Source organism: Camarhynchus parvulus, chromosome 3 (assembly GCF_901933205.1).
Source record: "Camarhynchus parvulus chromosome 3, STF_HiC, whole genome shotgun sequence".
Classification (NCBI taxonomy): Eukaryota; Metazoa; Chordata; class Aves; order Passeriformes; family Thraupidae; genus Camarhynchus; species Camarhynchus parvulus.
Window position 1 is genome coordinate 82,098,972 of NC_044573.1, and position 20,342 is coordinate 82,119,313.

The 20,342-nt window shown below is 40.5% G+C and overlaps 1 protein-coding gene across 1 annotated transcript in view; it reads right to left on the reverse strand.

Annotated features, from left to right (window-relative positions):
* Nucleotides 1–16,502, reverse strand: part of SNTG2 (syntrophin gamma 2) — a 206,298-nt gene extending 189,796 nt beyond the window's left edge. The window contains exon 1 of the mRNA XM_030945918.1: nt 16,059–16,502. Within this exon, the coding sequence (XP_030801778.1) occupies nt 16,059–16,130 (72 nt within the window). The 5' untranslated portion in view covers nt 16,131–16,502. The remainder of the gene's footprint in view (nt 1–16,058) is intronic.
* Nucleotides 16,503–20,342: the final 3,840 nt, after the last annotated feature.

The window sequence follows — 20,342 nt, forward strand, 5'->3', positions numbered from 1 at the left end:
TAGTAGAGAACTGTTATTTCTTTTCCCATATCTTTGCCTGAAAGCCTCTTAACTTCAATGTTATAATAACTCAGAGGGAAGGGGATCATATTCTCCATTCCAAAGGAGGTTCCTTCCTTCCTAGGCAGACACCTGTCTTTCAAATCAGAACAGCATGATAGGACAAGAGAGAATGTGTCACTTTCACATTTTCTGAAAAATCCTTTCACCCAGAATTTCTCTCCTGGGAAGCTCAGAAGCCTCAGAAAAGGGAAACAATTATTATCTCATTTGATTCTCCTGTGTTTTGCTTGTCTGGAATGTGTCTGGAGATTCTTTACCACAGGTGATTGTTTCGCTGGATTTCTGGTGTGTTTTGACTCAATGGCCAATCAGTGCCAAGCTTTGTCGGGACACCGGAGAGAGTCATGAGTTTTCATTATTATCTTGTTAGCCTTCTGTAAATATCCTTTCTGTATTCTTTAGTATAGTTTAGTATAGCATTCTTTAATATAATATAGTATCATAAAATAATAAATTAGCTTTCTGAGAACATGGAGTCAGATTCATCATTCCTTCCTTTGTCTGGGGGCAATGCAAATACAATAAGAATGGACTTCAAGGGGAAGACAGTAGATTTAGATTACTTATTAGGAAAAAAAAATTCTTCACTATGAGGGTGGTGAGAACTTGCTCAGAGAAGCTATGGATGCCCTGGAAGTGTTGAAGGCAAGGTTTCCACACCATTTTATGATTCTATGATATGAAAATAAAATCCATTACTGGATGCTGGAAGTTCCAAGCTTTTAGTAAATCAATTGTTGCAGAAAGGCATTTTAAGTGTCATATTAAAGAAAGAAGAAATCAGAAGTATAACATTAGCTTTCAGAAGTCTCCTAAAAATACTTTCTCTGTCTCACTGCTATATATCCATTAAGTTAAATCTTCCTGTTAGAAAACATAATATTCCTAGCTGTTGTTTAGTAACACAGTGTACCATGGCCATTTTACCATGTGGCTTTCCTGTACTTTGTCCTCCTTAGATCTCCTTCTGCCTTATTTAATTTTATATTCAGCATCTTCAGAGGAACAAGAGCTTTAATGTGACCTGTTTTTCTTCCCCTGACAAAATTCAGACATTATTATACTAATTAGTACATTATCTGAAAAGAAAGTAAGTACTGGATACCGATTCTGTAATTCCATCCTGGTTATCTTACTTACATTTCACTTCTTGAAGTACCACAGAGAGACATCAGGTCCTGGCATCAAACTACTCATTGCAGGGACCCCTGGAGATATCTACTGCAGCCTTCTGCTCAAAGCAGGGTCTGATGTAAGAAGTAGACCCACAACCACTACCTCCTGACTCCAGATATTTAACTTATGTCGCCTATCCAGATCATAATGTACCTGTATCCTTGCTATAAGAATACTATAGAAGACAGTTTCAAAAGCCATACTAAAGTACAGGTAAACAAAATCTGCTACTCTCTCCTCATACACAAATGCCATCATTTTATTACAAAAGGCAACCAGGTTGGTCAGGCATGATCTACCCTTGCAAAGTCCACACTGACTGTTCATAATCACCTTTTCCTTCATGCGCTCATGAAATCTCTGTCACATTCTAAAAGGATCCAACTCCACAATACTGTGAGAGCCCAAGCTGAGACTGCCGGCCTGTATTTCCCCATATCAAACCTAAGGTCTGTTATTAAGATTGGCACAAGGTATGCCCTTCTCTGTTTATCCAGAATCGCCCCTAAAGCCTACAATCTTTAAAAGATGATAGAAAATTGTTGTCTTATATATCAAGAGTTCTATTATCATTGTAGTGCAAGGATTCCATATCGCCAGAGTTGTGTACCTCCTTGATATTTCTCATAGGCAACTCTTCTAAGCACTGACTCCTCCTGGTCCTTGCAGTAGCCATCTGACTCCAGTTCCCACCAATCCACTCTTTTATGATACTGTTCTTATTTGCTACAGGTGTGGCCTGTTAACATCGGGCCTGCTCCTAATCTTTAGTAATTGGTTCAGCTGCAACTCTTTAGGGGATAAGATTACATTCTATACCACCTTCATTTACCCATACTGTATCCCCCTACAGAAAGTGGCCTTGCAAGGACATCACTCAGTGGTCTCAGCACTCCTGGATGCAGCTATATCAGGTCCCAAGGAGTTCTTGCAAGGCAACTGTATTTTGATCCTCACCCACTGCTGGCAGTTCTTCTTTTCAGACTGCCCTAAAAATCAGAGGCCTGGGACACCTGATAGCTGAAGACTGAGAAAAAGAAGGGACCAAGCAGAACCATAGAATCATTTAGGCTTGAAAAGGCCTTTAAGATCAAGTCCAACCATAAACCTAACACTGACAAGTCCAGCACTAAATCATGTCCGTAAGTGCCATGTGCGCATGTCTTTTAAATAACTTCAGGGATGGTGACTTCTCTGGGCAGCCCATTCCAGTGCTTGACAACCCTTTCAGTGAAGAGCATTTTCCTACTAGCCAATGTAAACTTCCCCATGTAGAACCTGAGGCCATTTCCTCTCACATTAATTTGAGGCCTATTTTTCTCTATTTTTCTCATTCCAAAGTATCTCAGTTTTGCATCAGCTTTCACCTGTCCTACTCAGTAACAGTTCCACATTTCCCTTGTTCAGCCTTTAAATACTAATAGAGTGATGGAAGCTCTTCATGTTGCCCTCAGTGTTCCTTGCAAGTCTTAACTCCATCCGAGCTTTGATTGACCTGATGCCATTCCCACACAGTCATGCAATATTTACAATTCCCTCCTTTGCAGTCCACCTCTGCTGCATTTTTGCATCACAGCATAGCCATGAGATTAACAAAGTTTCTATCCCGCCAATTCTATTTGACATCTTGATTATTGTGACAGACATTCTTGCTCATGAAGGAGGTCTCTTCATGAGGTTTCTAGTCTGTCACTCCACTCTGGCTGGAGAGATGGTTGGACCTAATTACCTACAAATTTCATCGTGAAATAAAGTAATCTCACACAGATAGGTTAAATCACATCAAGACAGAATGGAATTATCTCTGTTTATTAGTATGAAGTTACACTAAAATCTTACATCCCTTAGATCCAGAAGTTTCCTTGATCAAGAAGATAAATGCTATGGCCAAATATTGACTTAACATACACTAAAACAATGTCTGCAACTGAGGCTTCCTTTATTCTCTGTCATAAAAGAACTCTGATAGTCAAAATACTCTGGATAAGAATAGAGACAATTAAGAACATTTCATAATCCTCAAAATTGTAGTCTTTGCCAGATTTTCTCCTTAAAGTAATAGATACTAAGTGGTAAAAGACACACTTCAGAAAGATGGCCTTCATCTGCTTGTGCTTCTTCATCTCTTCTTTTTAGAAATAATTTTTAGAATTGCAATTGGAATGCATAAAGAACACCTTCACCATGAAACTGCAAAGGAACAGATGGCTCAAATAACTTTGTTCATCTTTAAGGATGGAGATCCAATGAAATATAAAGCTGAACTTTGGATCTGGGAATTGTGATATCTGACACATCACCCAGATATTCTGGAAATCTTACTTTCAAGAAGCAGAGGCTCCCAGCTCTAACTGACAGTTTTAAGGTCCAGCCTAGAAAACCGAAAACCTAAAGTACAGAGACATATACATGTGGTTGTAGGTAGCTTAATATTATGGCATATCAACCCTGAAAGGTTCCTGATTCCTGAATCACAAATTTCCACTTTAAGTGCAGAAAGATGAAATAGCAATTTAAGTAAAATTATTATTCTATAGAAACACAAAATAAATGCAATAGCAATTAAAATTCTATTCTTACATATGCCAAGCAAACAACTGGTAGAAGATCTGTGGACCTGGTTGTTGTGTATAGCTCTAAATACTCTTTGTAGAACAAGCTACACAGAAATCACACAAGTAGCTCTAACTCAAACATTTAAACTGGTTATGACTATTTGGTTTGAAAGACAGGTGCCTGCTAAGGAATGCAAGAGCCTCCCTTGGAATGAAAAAATGTAGCCCACTTCCCCCTGAATCATTATAATTTTGAAATTAAGGGGCTCTCAGATGAAAGTGTGATAATAGGAATAACAGTTCATTACTAGTAGGTATAATAAAGCAAACAAAAATAATAACTACGGCATTAACACCAAACAGAACCCAGAGCCCACCGACAGCCGCTCTCTCGGCCGCAGCACTTTCCCCTGTGGTGCAGTTCCTGGCACGGCCAGCAGGGGCGCTGCTGGCTCCCGGCGGGCGGGGCAGGTGCGGTGATTCCCCCGCGGCTGCAGGGGGCGCTGTGGTGCAGGCTCGGGGAGCACGTGGCAATGGCGGCTTGGCCGAGATGGGAAGGGACGGAAGAGAGGCTTTGCCTCACAAACCCCTGGGGCTGCTGATCCAGGTGCCCCAGCAGGAACCTCAGAAGCAGCAAGCTGGGATGGCAGGACTTATTGGCAGGCAGAGGTTACAGGGCTACAGTGCAGCGAAAGCTCAGAGCAGTGCCAAAAAACCAGTGGGGGCGGGGCAGTGGCAGCCCAGCTCTCAGCAGGGCAGAGAGAGGCAAGCTCAGGATCCCGAGCGCCCGAGCAGACGGGGACAGGTCCCTGATTTAGTCTGGTGGGTGTTCATAAGGTCCCAGTTCAGTGGCTGCTCTCACGAGCAGAGGCTCACCCCGTGGCAGAAGAAGCAGCTCTGGGCTGGGCTCTGGCAGCCGCAGTGAATTCCCTTGCCCAAGCAGCAGCTCCGATCATCCTCCTCTGAAGCTGAGACAGAGCCAGCCATCAGCTGCCCCAGCCACATCTCCTATCAGCCCAATTCTCTGGGTATCTCTGCCTCTCAGAGGGAAACTCCCACATAAGAGTGAGAGAAGTGCAACATTTTAACAGTTATGATCCAATGCATTTAGTGCTTGCCACTCTGCCATGGTCATTTCATGTACTCTTACTGACTACATCTTGTTAGTGTAGGCAGTAGTAATTCCCACCCACAGAAGGGTACCATTTAAGTGGAATATTAATCTACTTATACAGCAGTTACTCAAGATCCAACAAAACTCCCAGATCCCAAAGCAGGAGTAGACCTTTAAGTCATAGGTTACCCTATACCACCAATGGAAAAGTTGGAAACTATTAAATATTGAAAAACTAAGGCAAGGTGTTGTGTTTCAATTAACTGAACCAGTCATAAAAAGTATCTGCAGAAGTCATTAGTGAAAGCACCTTAATTTCACATAAGAACATGAATTAGTTCCATAAGATATCTGATCTGTAAATATTAAGCAAGCTGATGAAAGACTGCAGTGTATAACTGCAGTGTATCTATTTTTTTATTCTGTGCAATAATGCTCAAGATGACAATTTTTCATTATATTTAAGCAAGAAAATACTTTTCAGTATCTCTTGCAGATTATATATAGAGAACACAGAATACGACTTTGATTATTCTTTCAAGTCACATCCAATTAAATGTAAGATAATTAGTTCTCAGTGAGCAGAAGCCCTCCTAATGAAACATCAACACCACAAATAAAACCCAAGATTATAGTTAGACTAGTCAGTTACAGAGAAATATTATTCTTACACCTAAATAATGTTTCCTCATCTTTCAGTTTGGAGAATACTTAATTTAAATGGAAAAGATACCCTCTCCATAGGACAAGAGATTTTCAATTTATATTGATAATACTCTCTTAGCTGGCCTCTATTTACCAAAGTTTCACAGACATCCTTAAAAAATAATGATGCTCTGCAAAACAATCTACCTTTTACCAATTATAAATTCCATCAAAAAAGGAATTTATAGAACATCATCATGTTAATCTCACACCTCAGTGCCATAAACTGTGGCAATAGGTTGGTGGATTTGTTTTAGTTTTATTTCTTAGTTCTGCTAAATATGCTGGGCTAAGCCGTAATTTTTTTAAGGTTGAATAGTCTGCCTTGCGAAAAAACTTTTTTATAGTTCTCCCAGAGGAGACAACACTAACACTAATTGCTTAAAATTATACATGAAGCACTCTCTGTACTTCTTTGTGGCACTTGGCAATGAATCACATATTGGATTAATAGAGGGGAAATTTTATAAATTTTAAAAGATGAAGGCTTCATTTTATGCTATAAATTGATGAAACAAGAGATTTTTACAAAACAGAATTAGGTTGAGCCTGGTCGGATTAAAATGACACTGGTATTATGAGAATTAGAGAGTCAACTCAAGGAGGTTTACTACATTTAGGTATTTTATGTTGTGTAAACTTCAGCCAGTTGACACTAAGTTAAGCTCAGCAACATTCATAAAAGTCTGTCAAACTGCTAAAAGATGTAAAGAAGAAACAGAGATAGCAGAGATGTAAGTATGGACTTTCTCTACTCATAAAAATACAAATAATCCATTAAAAACAACCCAGTACTCCCTGAGGTCTAGGCAACATGTGTCTGCCTACTCACCCCTTTCACATCCATTCTCTTTTTATAACTACCCTATAATGTTTCTGATTGTAGGAAAAAAAAAACTCTTCTGTTCATTTTTTTCATTACCAGAATGGAGGACAAATGGAGGACCTACAAAAATACATGTTCAGCTAATGAGAAAGTCTGATTTATTTTTATTAGATCTACAGCAAAGATTATGAAGAAAGAGCACAAACTAGTGAAGTACAGAATTAGAGTAAATAAGCATGATTAATCACAATAAACTAAAAATTGAAGAGATGATAAAAAATCCCTGTATCAAGTCAGCTTGTCAGCTGTGGTTGGTTTGGGTTTTTTCCTTACTGTTCGTAAAATATTACACTTTTTTTTCCTCTTCCGTGACATTTAAAAGGAATATTCTTGAAGATTTAGTCACAGATGGGTCCAACTGCTACAAGTCTGCCCTCAAGAAGAATTACAAAATCTAATTTTTGTTTTCTTATTCAAAAGGTTTAATTACAGGTAGTAAAAGTACAAAGAAAGAAGCATTCCTTCAAGGTACAATTTATATTATCTGACTCTGTCACAAATAACAGAGAGCTTCTTGGGATTATGCATACAAATCAGATTTAAACTATTTCAGGGTAAGTTGAACCACTAGGTTATTGTGGTAGCATTTTAAAGATGAGAGGACATAGTCTACAGCTGCACCAGGGGAGGTTTAGGTTGGACATTAGGAAGAAGTTTTTCACAGAAAGGGTGATTGGGCATTGGAATGGGCTGCCCAGGAAGGTGGTGGAGTCACCATCCGTGAAGGTGTTTAAGAAGAGACTGGGTGTGGCACTCAGTGCCATGGTCTAGCTGACAAGGTCATGTTAGGTCACAGCCTTCATGATGTCAAAGGTCTTTTCCAACCTAGTTAATTCTGTGATTTTGTGATTTTGACAGCTCAGACTTCATACTTTCTTCCTGGGCCATCTTCCTAAACCCTCTACCTTTAGGAGTATCCACCTATTTGAAAGCCAAATATGCTTAAAGCAGGCAGCTTTTTTATTGGATTAAGCAAGTTTTCTGAAAAAAATGTTGCTTTTCAAAGTCCTTTGAGAACAACATATTCTGCTACATCCCCAACTTTGATTGTTTAAACAGAGTTGTGACAATGCCATGCTTTTGTTAATGTCCTGTTTAACAAAAAACCTACAGCTGTTAAAACTTCTGAATGTCTAATTTCAAGGAAGAAACTAATTTTTTGTAAATGGAAGGTACACTGAATAGATTTAAGTCTCAGCTTCTGAAACTTTATAAGTAGAAAGTATAAAATTTTATTTGATTGGGAGCAAAGATGTGTAACTCTAACCAGTGAATAAATTAGCCCATATACAATTTCTGCCATCCTTCTCCTGATACTGTGGAAATGACACTATGGAATGAAGTGGTAAATCAGCCTTAAACTAATGTCAGTCAATTATCTCATTTACAGTACATTTCAGTAATTATCCAATGTAAAATGAGTGTGAAGTTTGTCTTAAATACATGAAAGAAATTGGATGTTTGTGTAGAGTTAGATTCAGTGGGCTGAAGTATATCTATTGACTGCAGGTTATCTGAAGACTAAGAAGGTTTTTGTTTAATGTTTGATAACATTGAAGGACATAAAACTTCTATAGATCATAAGAATAAAAATTTCTTGCTTTATAAATTGTAAAAGGTACTACCATAACACATACTTCTGTGATTATCAGTCACAGAAGTGGAAAAAGTATAATATAGCTGGCCCATGTATATTACAGTCTTTGTCAGAGAATAATGTCTTTTCTACCCCTGTACTTTTCAGATATTATGAATACAGACACATACAGCTATGCACACATGTTCCACTAGAATCAAAGATTCCTTTAATGATCACAAAATCCTGTAAAACAGGCTTGGAGATTTTCGAACAGTAAAGTTACTCTTCAAAGCACACTAGGAAGCCTAATCCTTTTATGTAGTGCATTTTTTCCCTTATTATTCAAAAAAGAGCATTCTGTTTAGCACACCCAGCATATGAACCATATGATGCACCAGATGCCTTAGTAAATAATTCATCTCTTAATGAAAGTACAATAAATAACTGCATAAAACTGTGTGACGATGCAACTGATAACTACCCTTTCAAAGCTAAAAAAAGAGGAGATTTTATAAAGAGCAATAGCTATATCACAAAACAATACTGTCAGACTGAACTGGAAACATATGCTTAATTATGCTTCAACGACATTCTGGAAATGAGCAAACAGCCCAGATTACTGCATATCCTTATATTGCTGCTCCATCAGGGCTCATGAAGGGTGGCAGAACAATGTGTAAATGCTGCATTTACAATGCCTAAGACAGCAGGATAGGTTGAGAAAGAGAGGAAAAGACACATGACATAAGATTGTAATGCCTGCTTAAAATGAGCATTTTACTGGTATAGAAGACACTAGCATTTTATTAACACAACAACATCTATGAGTAATTCCTAAAGCCTTTCTAAAATTGTGACTTAATACTGTTAAGATAGGATTTGTGTGGAAAGATGTGCCCATGAATTTCCTTGCAGTATCTATGTCATAGCTGCAGCCAGTGAAACAAATGAAAAACCTATCTCTTTGCCTGTTGATTTAACAGGCTTGCTGGAGAGGAAGATGGCAACATCTGTGTGACAAACAGCTTTCAAATATGCATATGCCCTCATGCTGTCCCATATGAGATCAATTCTTCTGACACTTTCCTCCAATAAACTTACTATTTACACATATACCTAGATGAAAAACACAGCCTCTTATAGAGGAAACAAAATAATATTCCTTACTATCTCCCATTTTGTTTAGCACTGTTTTGAATGTGTATTTTTGTTCTTCTCTATTTTTCATGTTACCTATTGTAACATGATGTATCTGTGTTCATGGTAATCCTAAACATACTAGTCCTTAGACAACTAGCAGCAGCCAATAAGTTAAATGAATGAGATTTCTCCAAAGTCTACATCTGTTACTAGATGGGACAGGATAATGTGGGATATAATGAGAGGGAAAAAGAAATCTAATTGAGATACAAAAGAAAACTTTGAAAAACGTTCTCTACATAATATATGGGGAAGTTCTGTCAGATATTCACAAAATGTAAAGTACTAAAAGACAATTTCCTCAATCCAAATTCACAAAGAAAACCCCAAAACCAACTCAAAACCTTAACTGAAATCTCTTTCCCTCAGTTTTTCCACTGATAAAAGTAGGAACAATAATGCTTACCAACTTCACAGAGTGCTTTGGAACTTACCATGTTACTATTTACATTTTCTCTGGTGTACAGATAGATATTAACATCAGTGAGTAAGAACCAGTGTTGTGTCACTGTAGAAATGCTGTCCACCAGCATGCACAGTGTAGCCAACACACTGGTTTTTCACTGGCTGGGTGAGAACAGACCACCACAAAACAGAGGCTGAGCCACTCTGAGCCCCATTTCAACTCATTCCATTGTAGTCAGGCCTCCTGCAAAACCTGGGTATAAACAAGAATTCCCAACAAAAGGTAAAACCAACAAACTATTGTTTTGTGGTACAGAAGAATCATCAAGAGCTGATGATACAGATTTGACACCAAAAGGTTTTGATTCCAGCCCTGGGTAAGACTGCTTCTGTGGTCCTCAAAAAATCAATTAAGCCTGTCTGCTGCACCTCACTGTAACTACTGCTTTCAATCAAGGAAGTGCTATGGAATTCAGCCACTCAGACTCTGGGAAGTCACTGTGCTTCCAGTGAGAATGTTAAGCACCCATGAAAAAAAGCTACTCCAGATGCACTCTGCACAGCAAATGGCATTACAGAGAATTTGCCTGTTTAGGGAAATGGTTTCTCCTTAGCTGTTAATCATCTGGTGACTTAGAATTCTCAGATAAGCTCTGCAAAGGTAAAAATCACAAAACAACAGGCATGAAATAGTCTTTCAAGTTTGGCATGGTGGAGGGAAGCATTATAAGGGTAATGATTTTAGAGTATCATACAGCATGAGCATGTACAATGCCTCTTTAAACACAGTACAAAAACCCTTGATGTTTTGCATTGATTTTTCTGCCCACAATTTCTCTAAATATGAGAAGCGCATTTTGTTCCTACAACAATCTGAACTTCACAAGGAGATGATAAATGAGATAATATTGATTAGATTGTGCTAAAGGGTTCCAGCTCTTCAAGGTTATATCCTTTAGAGAGTTAGTAAATCTCATTATAGAAATCTGACTGTTGATACACATAAATAAAGAGTGGCAGAAGGGTTCCAGTATGACAGCTCTCACTGGAGCCACGCTGTTCTTCAGACAGAAAGTTCACACAAGCAGGTACAGAAGAGCTCAATAGAGTAGAATAAGCTTCCCTTTTTCAAAGAAAACAGACCAATAAAATTTAGATCAGAACTGCTGTAAGAGTGTTACTGACAAAGAGTGTCTGTAGTGAAACACAATCATGGGCCTCAGTTGGCTTTAACCAGCAGCTTCATCTGCAATGTGAAGGATGAGTAAGTCTACTAAATTTTTCCAACTAGCTTTACATGCAGTTCTTATAGTAGATGAATCTTAACTTCAAGAGAAAGTCAACAAAAGCGTTTTCTTCCTTTTGGTGGTGAAAAAAACAAAAAAAAATGTCAAGGAGTACACCAAAAAGAAAGTGCAATAAACTGCTAAATTCCCCTGGAGTTCTGCATTCACTCTCAACTAAAGGAGGACAAGAAGAGGCACTTAAACTGGCCATCTGCTTTTTAAAAACTTCCGATTTCTCCCTGAGATGTGGCAGGAGAGAGGGGGCCGGTAGGTATGTGTGAGGTGTGGGGAAGACTATATACTGAAAAGAAGCGGGGATCTTTCTGTCCTGATGGGCAGGAGTCAGCAGTGCATGATGCCAGCCACAAATGCTGACAGCATTAGCCACAACAGAGAGCAATCCATGTAATCATTTCCCTTTACTTGGCACTCATTACACTGCACACAGGTTTGGGCGCTGCAACACAAGAAACACTCTGACAAATGAGAGCGAGTCCCATTCAAAGCCTACTGAAATGGGCCAGGGGCTGAAGCACTTCCCCTGTGAGAAGTGGCTGAGTAAGCCGGGCCTGCTTGAACCTAAGGAAGTAGGGGCTTCGAGGGAGGAGCTAACAGCACGCCCCCAGCTCACCAGGAAAACAACCCAGCAGGGAGCAGCTTGTGCAGAGAAGCTGAGCAGTCTCCATCCTTGGAGGTTTTGAAGATGCACTGGGAAAAGACCTGAGCAACTCAATCTGAATTCCACACAGTCACTGCCTTCAGGGGAAGGTGACGCTTGTGGACCTCCCAAGGTCCTTTTCAACCTGAATAAATCTGATTTGTGTTGCTGTCTCCATTATTGTGATGCCACTGACAAGCAATAATAGGTGTCAGTTTTGTAGGAACGTGGTCATGCTCTGTTCCTTTCTGCTGACCTCTACTACCATTTCTATTCTAAGCAGTCTCTCAACTCTCAAGTGAAAGTGATTCTATTTATATTCATCTCATAAAACGTTTAAAACATCAGAAAAAAAAAACCCTGCCTACAATATGAAACACAGATCTGAGGTGTAAAAGGAATACCAGTGCTCTTCTTTTTCTGAGCAGCAGGCAGGCACAAGTCTTATTTCCATTAAGATGTTAAAGCCAGAAGCTTAAATATGGACTTTTTATCACTTTGATAAGTGTTTTCATGAAGATATGTACAGGTAAAAGCCATATTCAGATTTGGTTTGTGAAAGCAAGGAATCCAAGTGAAGGAAAATGAAACGTTTGATCACTCTGATATTTAGTAACTGTTTGGTAAAGTCTTTAATAGGAGCTTGAAACTATTAATTTCACAGATTTTTTTTTTGAGGGGGGAAAAAACATCTTCCCAACTAAGTGAGAAGACAAAAAACTTTACAGTAGAACATAATTATTAGGCTTCACACAACAGAGTACACAGACACCTCCTCCCTGTCATGAAGTTCCACCATCTGTTATCTTGTGTTTGCCATCCCCAAATCAGAAGACAAATTCTGTTCACTTTGCAGCAAAAGTTTCTGAAATCAGCTTTTGACAAGCAAGGAATTTTAATAGAAAATTAGTATCTGTGAGAAAAAGCTTCAATTAAGTATATCCTATTGATTTGTATTGTGGCATAGATGGATCTTGGAAACAATCTTGAAATCCATGCCACCTCAGTACTGATAACTTCTCATAAAAATTAGAGGAAAATTGAAGCTTCTGACAGTAACATACAGTATGACTGAATGGATCCCAAACTTACTAAAATACTGGTGTGGAATAAAATAGTGGTCATCTATTTTACAAAACCGTCAAGATTAACCGTTGACCCTGAAAAGACAGGGAGAAGACAAGACACGGAGGCTTGTGGTAACATGACACCTAGTGTTCACTTTCCGGAAGCTTCAGTATTGGTGAGTGCCAAATGCTGATGAAACATGCCCCAGGACCTCTTTCCAATAAAAAGGTAGATATTTATACTAGCATCTCTAAGCAAGTGCCTAAATACATAGACACAGTGAAAACTGAGAGGAGGAAAAGAAAATCTGCCTGTGCTGCACTTGCCCTTCCTACTGAGTACACAATTTGGGTAACTGCAGAGAAGAGTGCTATCCAAACAAGTTTTATGTTGCTGGCTTTTTTTCTTTGGGTTTCTGCTGTAAAAAGAAACAGTCTACCTATTGATCTTTTTCTGGTTGTATATGGAAGCTAATAGAAAACTGGATCTACTACATATAATATGCCCAAGTTTAAGAGAATAGTGCCTATTAAAAAAAATAAACAACAAAAAAGGTCTATTTCTACATAGCAATGAACTGTACATTTATTTCTTCTTTCAAAATCGTGGTGTATCAACAGTACAAGTGCCTCTTACATTATCATTCCCTTCCAAGTTTCTAGCAATGCAATGAAAACCACGGTAGATAATGCATACTAGATCGATGAAACCATAAAATCCATGTAAGAACATGGCACAAGCACTCTAACATAGTAACAATTACTAAGAGATATGACCCCTTGAGTATTTCCAAGGGCAAAGGGTGAAAAGGATTATATGAGTAATTAGAACAAAAAGTTCACTACAGATAGAGGAAACATATACTGATTTTTGAAATCAGATGAATAATAATCATGTCTGATACTGAATGAAACAGGTGTTTCATTACACTGAGATTGGCAAAACTTTAAAGACAAGGTCTGACTGAAACTTCAGTACTACAGAACTAAGCATAAACAACTGCACTTCTAGAAATTTATAGATACATTGATATAGATACATACAGATACATGCATGCAAAACAAATTAGTATTGTATTCCAGAATTGTCTTTAAAAGTATGCTGAGTTATTTTCCAGTGGGTAGTATTTAACTGCTATCCTTCTGAAGAGAAAAAAAAACCACAAAGACAACCCATCTATCTTTTAGTATTAATATTGTCTAGCTACCAGAATCCCAAACAATTAATTTGACTCAGTAAGCAATAGTTAGTAAACACTAACTACTGTTACTATATCTTATTTCTGAGAAAAATGTGCACACAGTCAATACACAGGCATTAAAATACACATTTTTCTTTTAACAAGGTAAACAGGTCTAGATTCCAATACTGCTAAATAACTTAAGAAGATGGAAGTCAAGCACTTGTCACACTGTGAATTATAAATCAAGTTCTTATTTTTCAATACATTTTGAGCATAATTTTCTTCAGAAGTTTTGTGTGTGGCATATCTGGGGAGCCAAGCAATTATGAACTCACCTAAATAAATATCTGCCATAAGATGTCCCTGTTGAACTTGAGTCTAAATGGCTTTTTTACTAAGACTATTTATTAATTCCTTCTGTCAATCACATACCTCTATCAGAAATAGCCAGGAAAGTGAGGTTAAATTTGTCTGTTTGTTTGTTTGACAGCTTGCCAAAGCCTTAGATTCATAGCACTGTTTCTCATTTAGGGTCAAGGTAAATTGTGTAGTCACAAGCCTTTAGTTCCTATTGCTCTTGTCCAAGAGGTCAGCTTCATGAAGTGCCTAGTTTGGTCCCAGGCAGAAATCCCATGAGTAACAACAGAAATGTCATGTCCTATTGGTCTTAAACATACACATTTGGCACAAGTACAAGAATACCAGTCATAAATTTCACCTAATGATAGTGATTATCCCTCACCTTTAACACTGAAATATCCTGAACTGACATACAACCTACTCAGCTGTTAACATTTTAGATAATTGCTGCACAGATTATTTTTACAGTTCCTGAACAGGTTTTACAAATTAAGAACTGTGAAACAACTTTAAAAGACAGAGGATTCCACTGTAGGCTTAATTCCATTATTTCTTTTTGAATTAAAGAAATTCTAAAAGCTTAAAGGTAAAAATTAGGCATCTCCTCACACAGAGTCAAAAGACATGCAAATACAAGCTGCAAAATCTTCTCAGACAAGACAGCAGTTTGCTTCTGCAGATTTATGTGCAACTGTCATACATGCTTATGATGACAGGTATCCTCTACCCTTTTCTTCTACGCTTGAAGAATATTTCCAAATATTACTTTCATTTTTATGATTGCAGAAGGTTGAAGTAGTTACAAATTCACTGAGAGGGAGAACGTGTCTCTAAGTCAGCTTTCATGCAGCTGAGGCACCTTCTAAACAACACTCTGGATAAAACATCAGGAAGATAAACCCAGTTTTTCTTTTAAAAATTGCAAGGTTGTGGTCACCGAAACAGCTCAAAAGGACAGGGGGCAGAAAAAAAATAGTTTATTTTAGCACTGGTACATATTTGATATAAATACAATGAATAATTTTGTAGCTGGTAATCGAAAACGATTGCAATGACGCTTCAACAAAACAACTTTACCAAGTTGTTTTGCTAAAGAAAAGCAGCGTGTTAAACCACAGAGTCTGTAATGATTTTAAAAGGTCTGCAGGGCAGACCTACTACATTTGATATAAATCAGGACAGCGGAGAACCGCCGTCAGAGGGCATCATTCATGAATGATTTGCCAAATACGCTGCCGTGAAGTAGCAAGTTATTTTCTAACTCCCTCACGGGCTTCTCCTAAAAGTGCATGAGGTGCTCAATACATCCAAGTAGCTGACCTGTGGGGGGGGTTTTGTTTTGTTTTTTGGTTTTTTTGGTTTTGGTTTTTGGGTTGTTTTTTTTTTGTTTTGTTTTGGTTTGGTTTTTGGTTTTGTTTTTTTTTTAATTTATCGCAGGCTTGCAGCTGGGTTTCAAACTGAGTGATTCAGCGCGGTGCCCGGGAAACTCGACCCTCACGCTGCAGCCTGGCACGGTGCGCTGAACATCGCGACCAGCATCAACCGGGACAGGTCCCGCCCGGCTGCGGGAGGGAGGCGGGATGGGCCGTCCCGCCCGGGGAGCCGCGGCAGCTGCCGCCTCGTCCCTGCGAGAGCCCCGCCGGCAGCCCGAGCCGAGCCGAGCCGAGCCGAGCCGAGCCAAGCCCGCACCGCCCCGCTGCCGTCCCTCCCGCAAGCGCCTCCCTCCCGCCCTCCGGGCAGCGCCGCCGGCGGGACCCTGCCCACCCCCGCCCCGCCGCGGGAGCTGGCACCGGGACGGGCTGAGGGGGAGCGGTACTTGCCCAGGTGGGGACGAGGAGGCTGCCGGGCCGCTCGAGCGGTGCTGGAGGAGGCTGCTTCCCCGCCACGCTCATCTCCTCCCATGCAGCTGGCGTAGTCCTCTCAGTCGGGCGGCTCGGCGGGACGCGGCGCCTCCGGCACCGACTCCCAAGCGCCCGCCCCTCCCGGCAGCGCCGGCGTCCCGGCTCGTCCGGGGCAGGCTGGCTCCGAGGGGCAGGCTGGCTCCGCGCTGCCCTCCGCCGCCCGCGGCCGGGCGGGGCGGGGTGGCACGGGGGCGTTCGCCGAGAGCTCGGAGCCGGGAGGGAAGAGGAAGGCGGCGACGTGGCGCTGGCTATTTAACTTGGCTCTTCGCCGGGGGAAGGTGCCGCTGCTCCCGCTCCCCTCCCCTCCGCGGCCGCATCCCGACAGCCGAGCTCTGGGTGCTCCTACGAGCGCTGCCGCGCTCCTCCCCGGCACCGCACGGCTCCGCTCGGCCCGCCCGCGCCGCCCCGCGGGGCAAAGGCGGGCGGGGGCTCCGGCCTCCCGCGCCCCTCCGTGGGGCAGGGGCGCTGCTGCTGGGGAAGGTGGCCGACGTGGGGTGAGGGTGCTGCGCACCCCTCTCGCCTTGTCCGCGCCCGTAGCGGGCGGTTGCGCCTCGTGTTGGGTCACAAGCGACAGCAGCACATAGCCCTCGCTTGCTGATCTCTGAATCAAAACCAATAGTTTGACATGCCTCGAGTATTCTTGGTACCCTTGGCATTGCATAACTCCTGGCCAGGAAAAGCCCCCCTAAACATTGCCATAAGATTTATTTTTTTTCCATACATCTTTGGCTTTCATCCAATTCCTAACCATCAGTTTTGGGAGAGCTTCTTGCAGTCCAGTGGTAGCAATTTTGAAGCTGATCCTGAGGGAAAGAAGTTTGTCCTGGTCCTTAACATAGTACTTTATTAGGAGACATATATTTTGACTCTTGAGGAGAAAGAAGGGAAAGCTTTTCATTTTTTCTATCAGTTGATTTAAAAATATGTGTTCCATGCACATACCTTTCTGTTCTTACCTAAATGTAATTTGAAAAGGCATCTCTGTTCCTTTTTGACACATCTACCTTTGTCATGCACAAATAGATAATCAAAGTATGACTGGACTATTGGCTAGACTTTTTATAAAGTTACTTTTAGAGTTCAGATTTTTTCCCCCTGCTAAAGCACGAGTAAAGCAGGAAAGAAACATGCATCATCTTTCTCTTGGAGGTAAATCCATACAAAATATTGGTGATCACTGCTGTACTTTACCCTAGAATTAATTCCTCTCTTCCCAGGTTTTCCTGGTCAAAAAATACCTGACGTCATCGTCATCCCTGTTTACTGTTTGATCTTCATACATTCCACAGCCCTGGAGAAGATGGGGAGGGGTGGACAAGAGGACAGTTTGCTATGGGATTTCATTTGTCCTCCAGTGCTGCATGGGGCCTTCCACCTGTGCCTGAATTGTTTTATTTACCATGCACAGAGGTGTGGAGTTCAACATGCAGCAAGGAGTCAATGCTGTTCTGCTAAAGAGCTGGAGTTCGTACTCAAGCCAATCTGCCCCAATCCATCCTGTGCGTGAAAAGGCATTTATCTCACTCTGTGCCTGCAGAAAAGTGCATGACAACACACCAGAGTGTGAAATGTGGAAGAGATGAGACTGGGCCACTGCCTCGCATGACCATCCATACTTAGGTGCATGCTGTGAGAGGTAGGAGTCTGCTTCAGGCAGATGAGCTGCACTGGCTTTGGAGGTGGGCTGTTCCAAGCTCCATGGGAGCTCCCAGGAGCCAGCAAATAACAGCAGCAGTCCTGGTGGGTATTTGCTAGTATGGATGATAGTTTTCCTGTGACTACAAACTTGTTGCCTCATCAGCATCGCTTCTCATGGTTCTTCTTCTTCTGCCATAAATATGGCATATATGTGGGGATTAAAAAGTGGAGATACAAGTTAGTGTAAATATAAAATAAATGACAGCTGTGTGATAATGTACAGGGAATATATATGGGAAATTACTGGCAGAGATAAGTAAAGTAGAAAGAATTTACTTTCTAGAATGTTTCTCTTTACCTGCAAGCTGTGCTTTTTAAACTTAAAAACCTTTGTCAGTTGATATAATTAAGCCTTGTATACAATATATGACTTCCTGAGTGGCGTATCTTAACACTGACAATTGCATAAATGATTTCTGGAATTCATCAGAAACTGAAAAGACTCAGACAGCCAAGGAACTATTAATGTTAATTGCTTTTTGGAATTAACAAATGCCCTTCAGTGAATCATATTTTCCTATGGTATTGCTGTACTGAACATAAGTGGGGGAAGTATACATATACATACATAAGTATATAACATATAATTTGGGGAAGGATTAGGAAAAAATAAATATTTTTACTTAAGTTGAGCTAAGCAAATTTGTGATAGCCTCATCTAATGCTTTATTTCAAGGGGTGATCAGGTTTAATAGCTTAAGAAACCCATGAACTTCTTTAGGAGTTGATGTCTTGTCCAGTTTGTTTCTAGTTGAAAGCATATATGCATTTTTCCCTTTCTTCTTTTGTACTTTTTCAGTTTTACTGCATCTCTGATCCTGCAAAATCTTTTGCTTTTGCCATTTCTGAAATAAAGTAAATGGAAGCTAGCTGTCACATAGCTATTTTAGTGATGAGAGTTCTTGTTTTTCTGGATTACATTAAATCCTATAATCTGAAATAAGGCAATTATTTGAAAGTTTCATAAAAATCTACAAAATATCAAGAAAGTAATCATGCAAAGAGACAGACGGCAGTTCAAGACAATGCGGAATGTTTTCAATAAGATGACTTTAAGCCAAACTCATTATTTTAGGGTGTTACATTAGATACTTGCCAAGAAGTTTCATTCAGATCTGACTTGGCTCACAACAGGAAAATTGAAAATTGTGCAAAAGATTTGAATAAAATCATCATGCATGAAAACAGATGCAAATTGCTGAATCTGGAAGGTATCATATTACAGACCTGTCTTTATTTCCTTCTGTTTTCATAGAGATGCTTTGCATTTGTACATATGAGCACACACACACACAGATGATACATGGCTTAGAAAATAGAAACAGAAGACCGTTAGCACTAAAACGATAAATAATTTATTTTACTAAGATGTAAAAGATTAAGAGTTTTTCCAGAGAACTGAAGGAAAGAGTATAATTTGGTTTTCCAGGAAATGTAGGTATGCAGACATTAAAACATAGGTCTGTCAATACAAGAACCTTCAAAAAGCTGTTGAAGTCCATTTGTCTTAATACAAACTCCAAAGTTTGCAGATGCCATCTTAGTTTTTAGATGTTAATATTTTCTGCATTAATCAGGAAAGAAGCCTTTTGTAAAACTTAATTGCTTTGTGAACTTCATTACACCTAATATTTTACTACCAAAAAAATGCTCTGCCATTTAATTTTGTGTTGTGGGAAGAGATCAAAGATATGGGGAAACAAAGAATACTTTTTAAAGTATATTGGGTTTGCATGGCCAAGCTTTGGTAGAGGGGGGGCTGCAAGGGTGGCTTCTGTGAGCATCTGCCAGAAGCTTCCTCTGCATCCAGCAGAGCCAATGTACGACAGCTCCAGGATAAATGTCGCCCTGGCCAAGGTTGGGCCAATTAGAAATGGTGGTAACACCTATGAGATAACAGAGTTAAGATGAAAAAGAAAAGTGATTGTGCAGGTGTAATTTTGGCCACAGCAGAGCAAGATGAGAACATGAGAGGAACTCTCAGAGGCTCTGCAGACACCAGGCTCAGTGTGGAAGGAGGGTCAGGAGGTGCTCCAGGCACCAGAGCTGAGATTCCCCTGCAGCTCGTGGTGCAGCCCATGGTGAGGCAGCTGTGCCCCTGCAGCCCATGGGGATCCACAGGGATGCAGAGATCCACCTGCAGCCCATGGAGGAGACCCACACTGAAGCAGGGGAGTCCTGAGAGGAGGCTGTGACCCTGTGGGAGGCCCGTGCTGGAGCAGGGTCCTGGCAGGAACCTGCATACCTGTGGAGAGAGGAGAAACAGTGAGTAATAAGCTGACCATAACCCCCATTCCCATATCCCTGCACTGCTGCAGGGAGAAGATAGAGCAAGGAAGAAGGGAGGGGTCGGGGAAGGTGTTTTTAAGGTCTTATTTTACTTCACATTATCCTGCTCTGATTTTGCTAGCAATAAATTTAATATGTCTAATAGGCGTCTGTTTTGCCTGAGACAATGATGAGTGATTTCTCCCTTTCCTTATCTCAAACTATAACTCTTTGTTG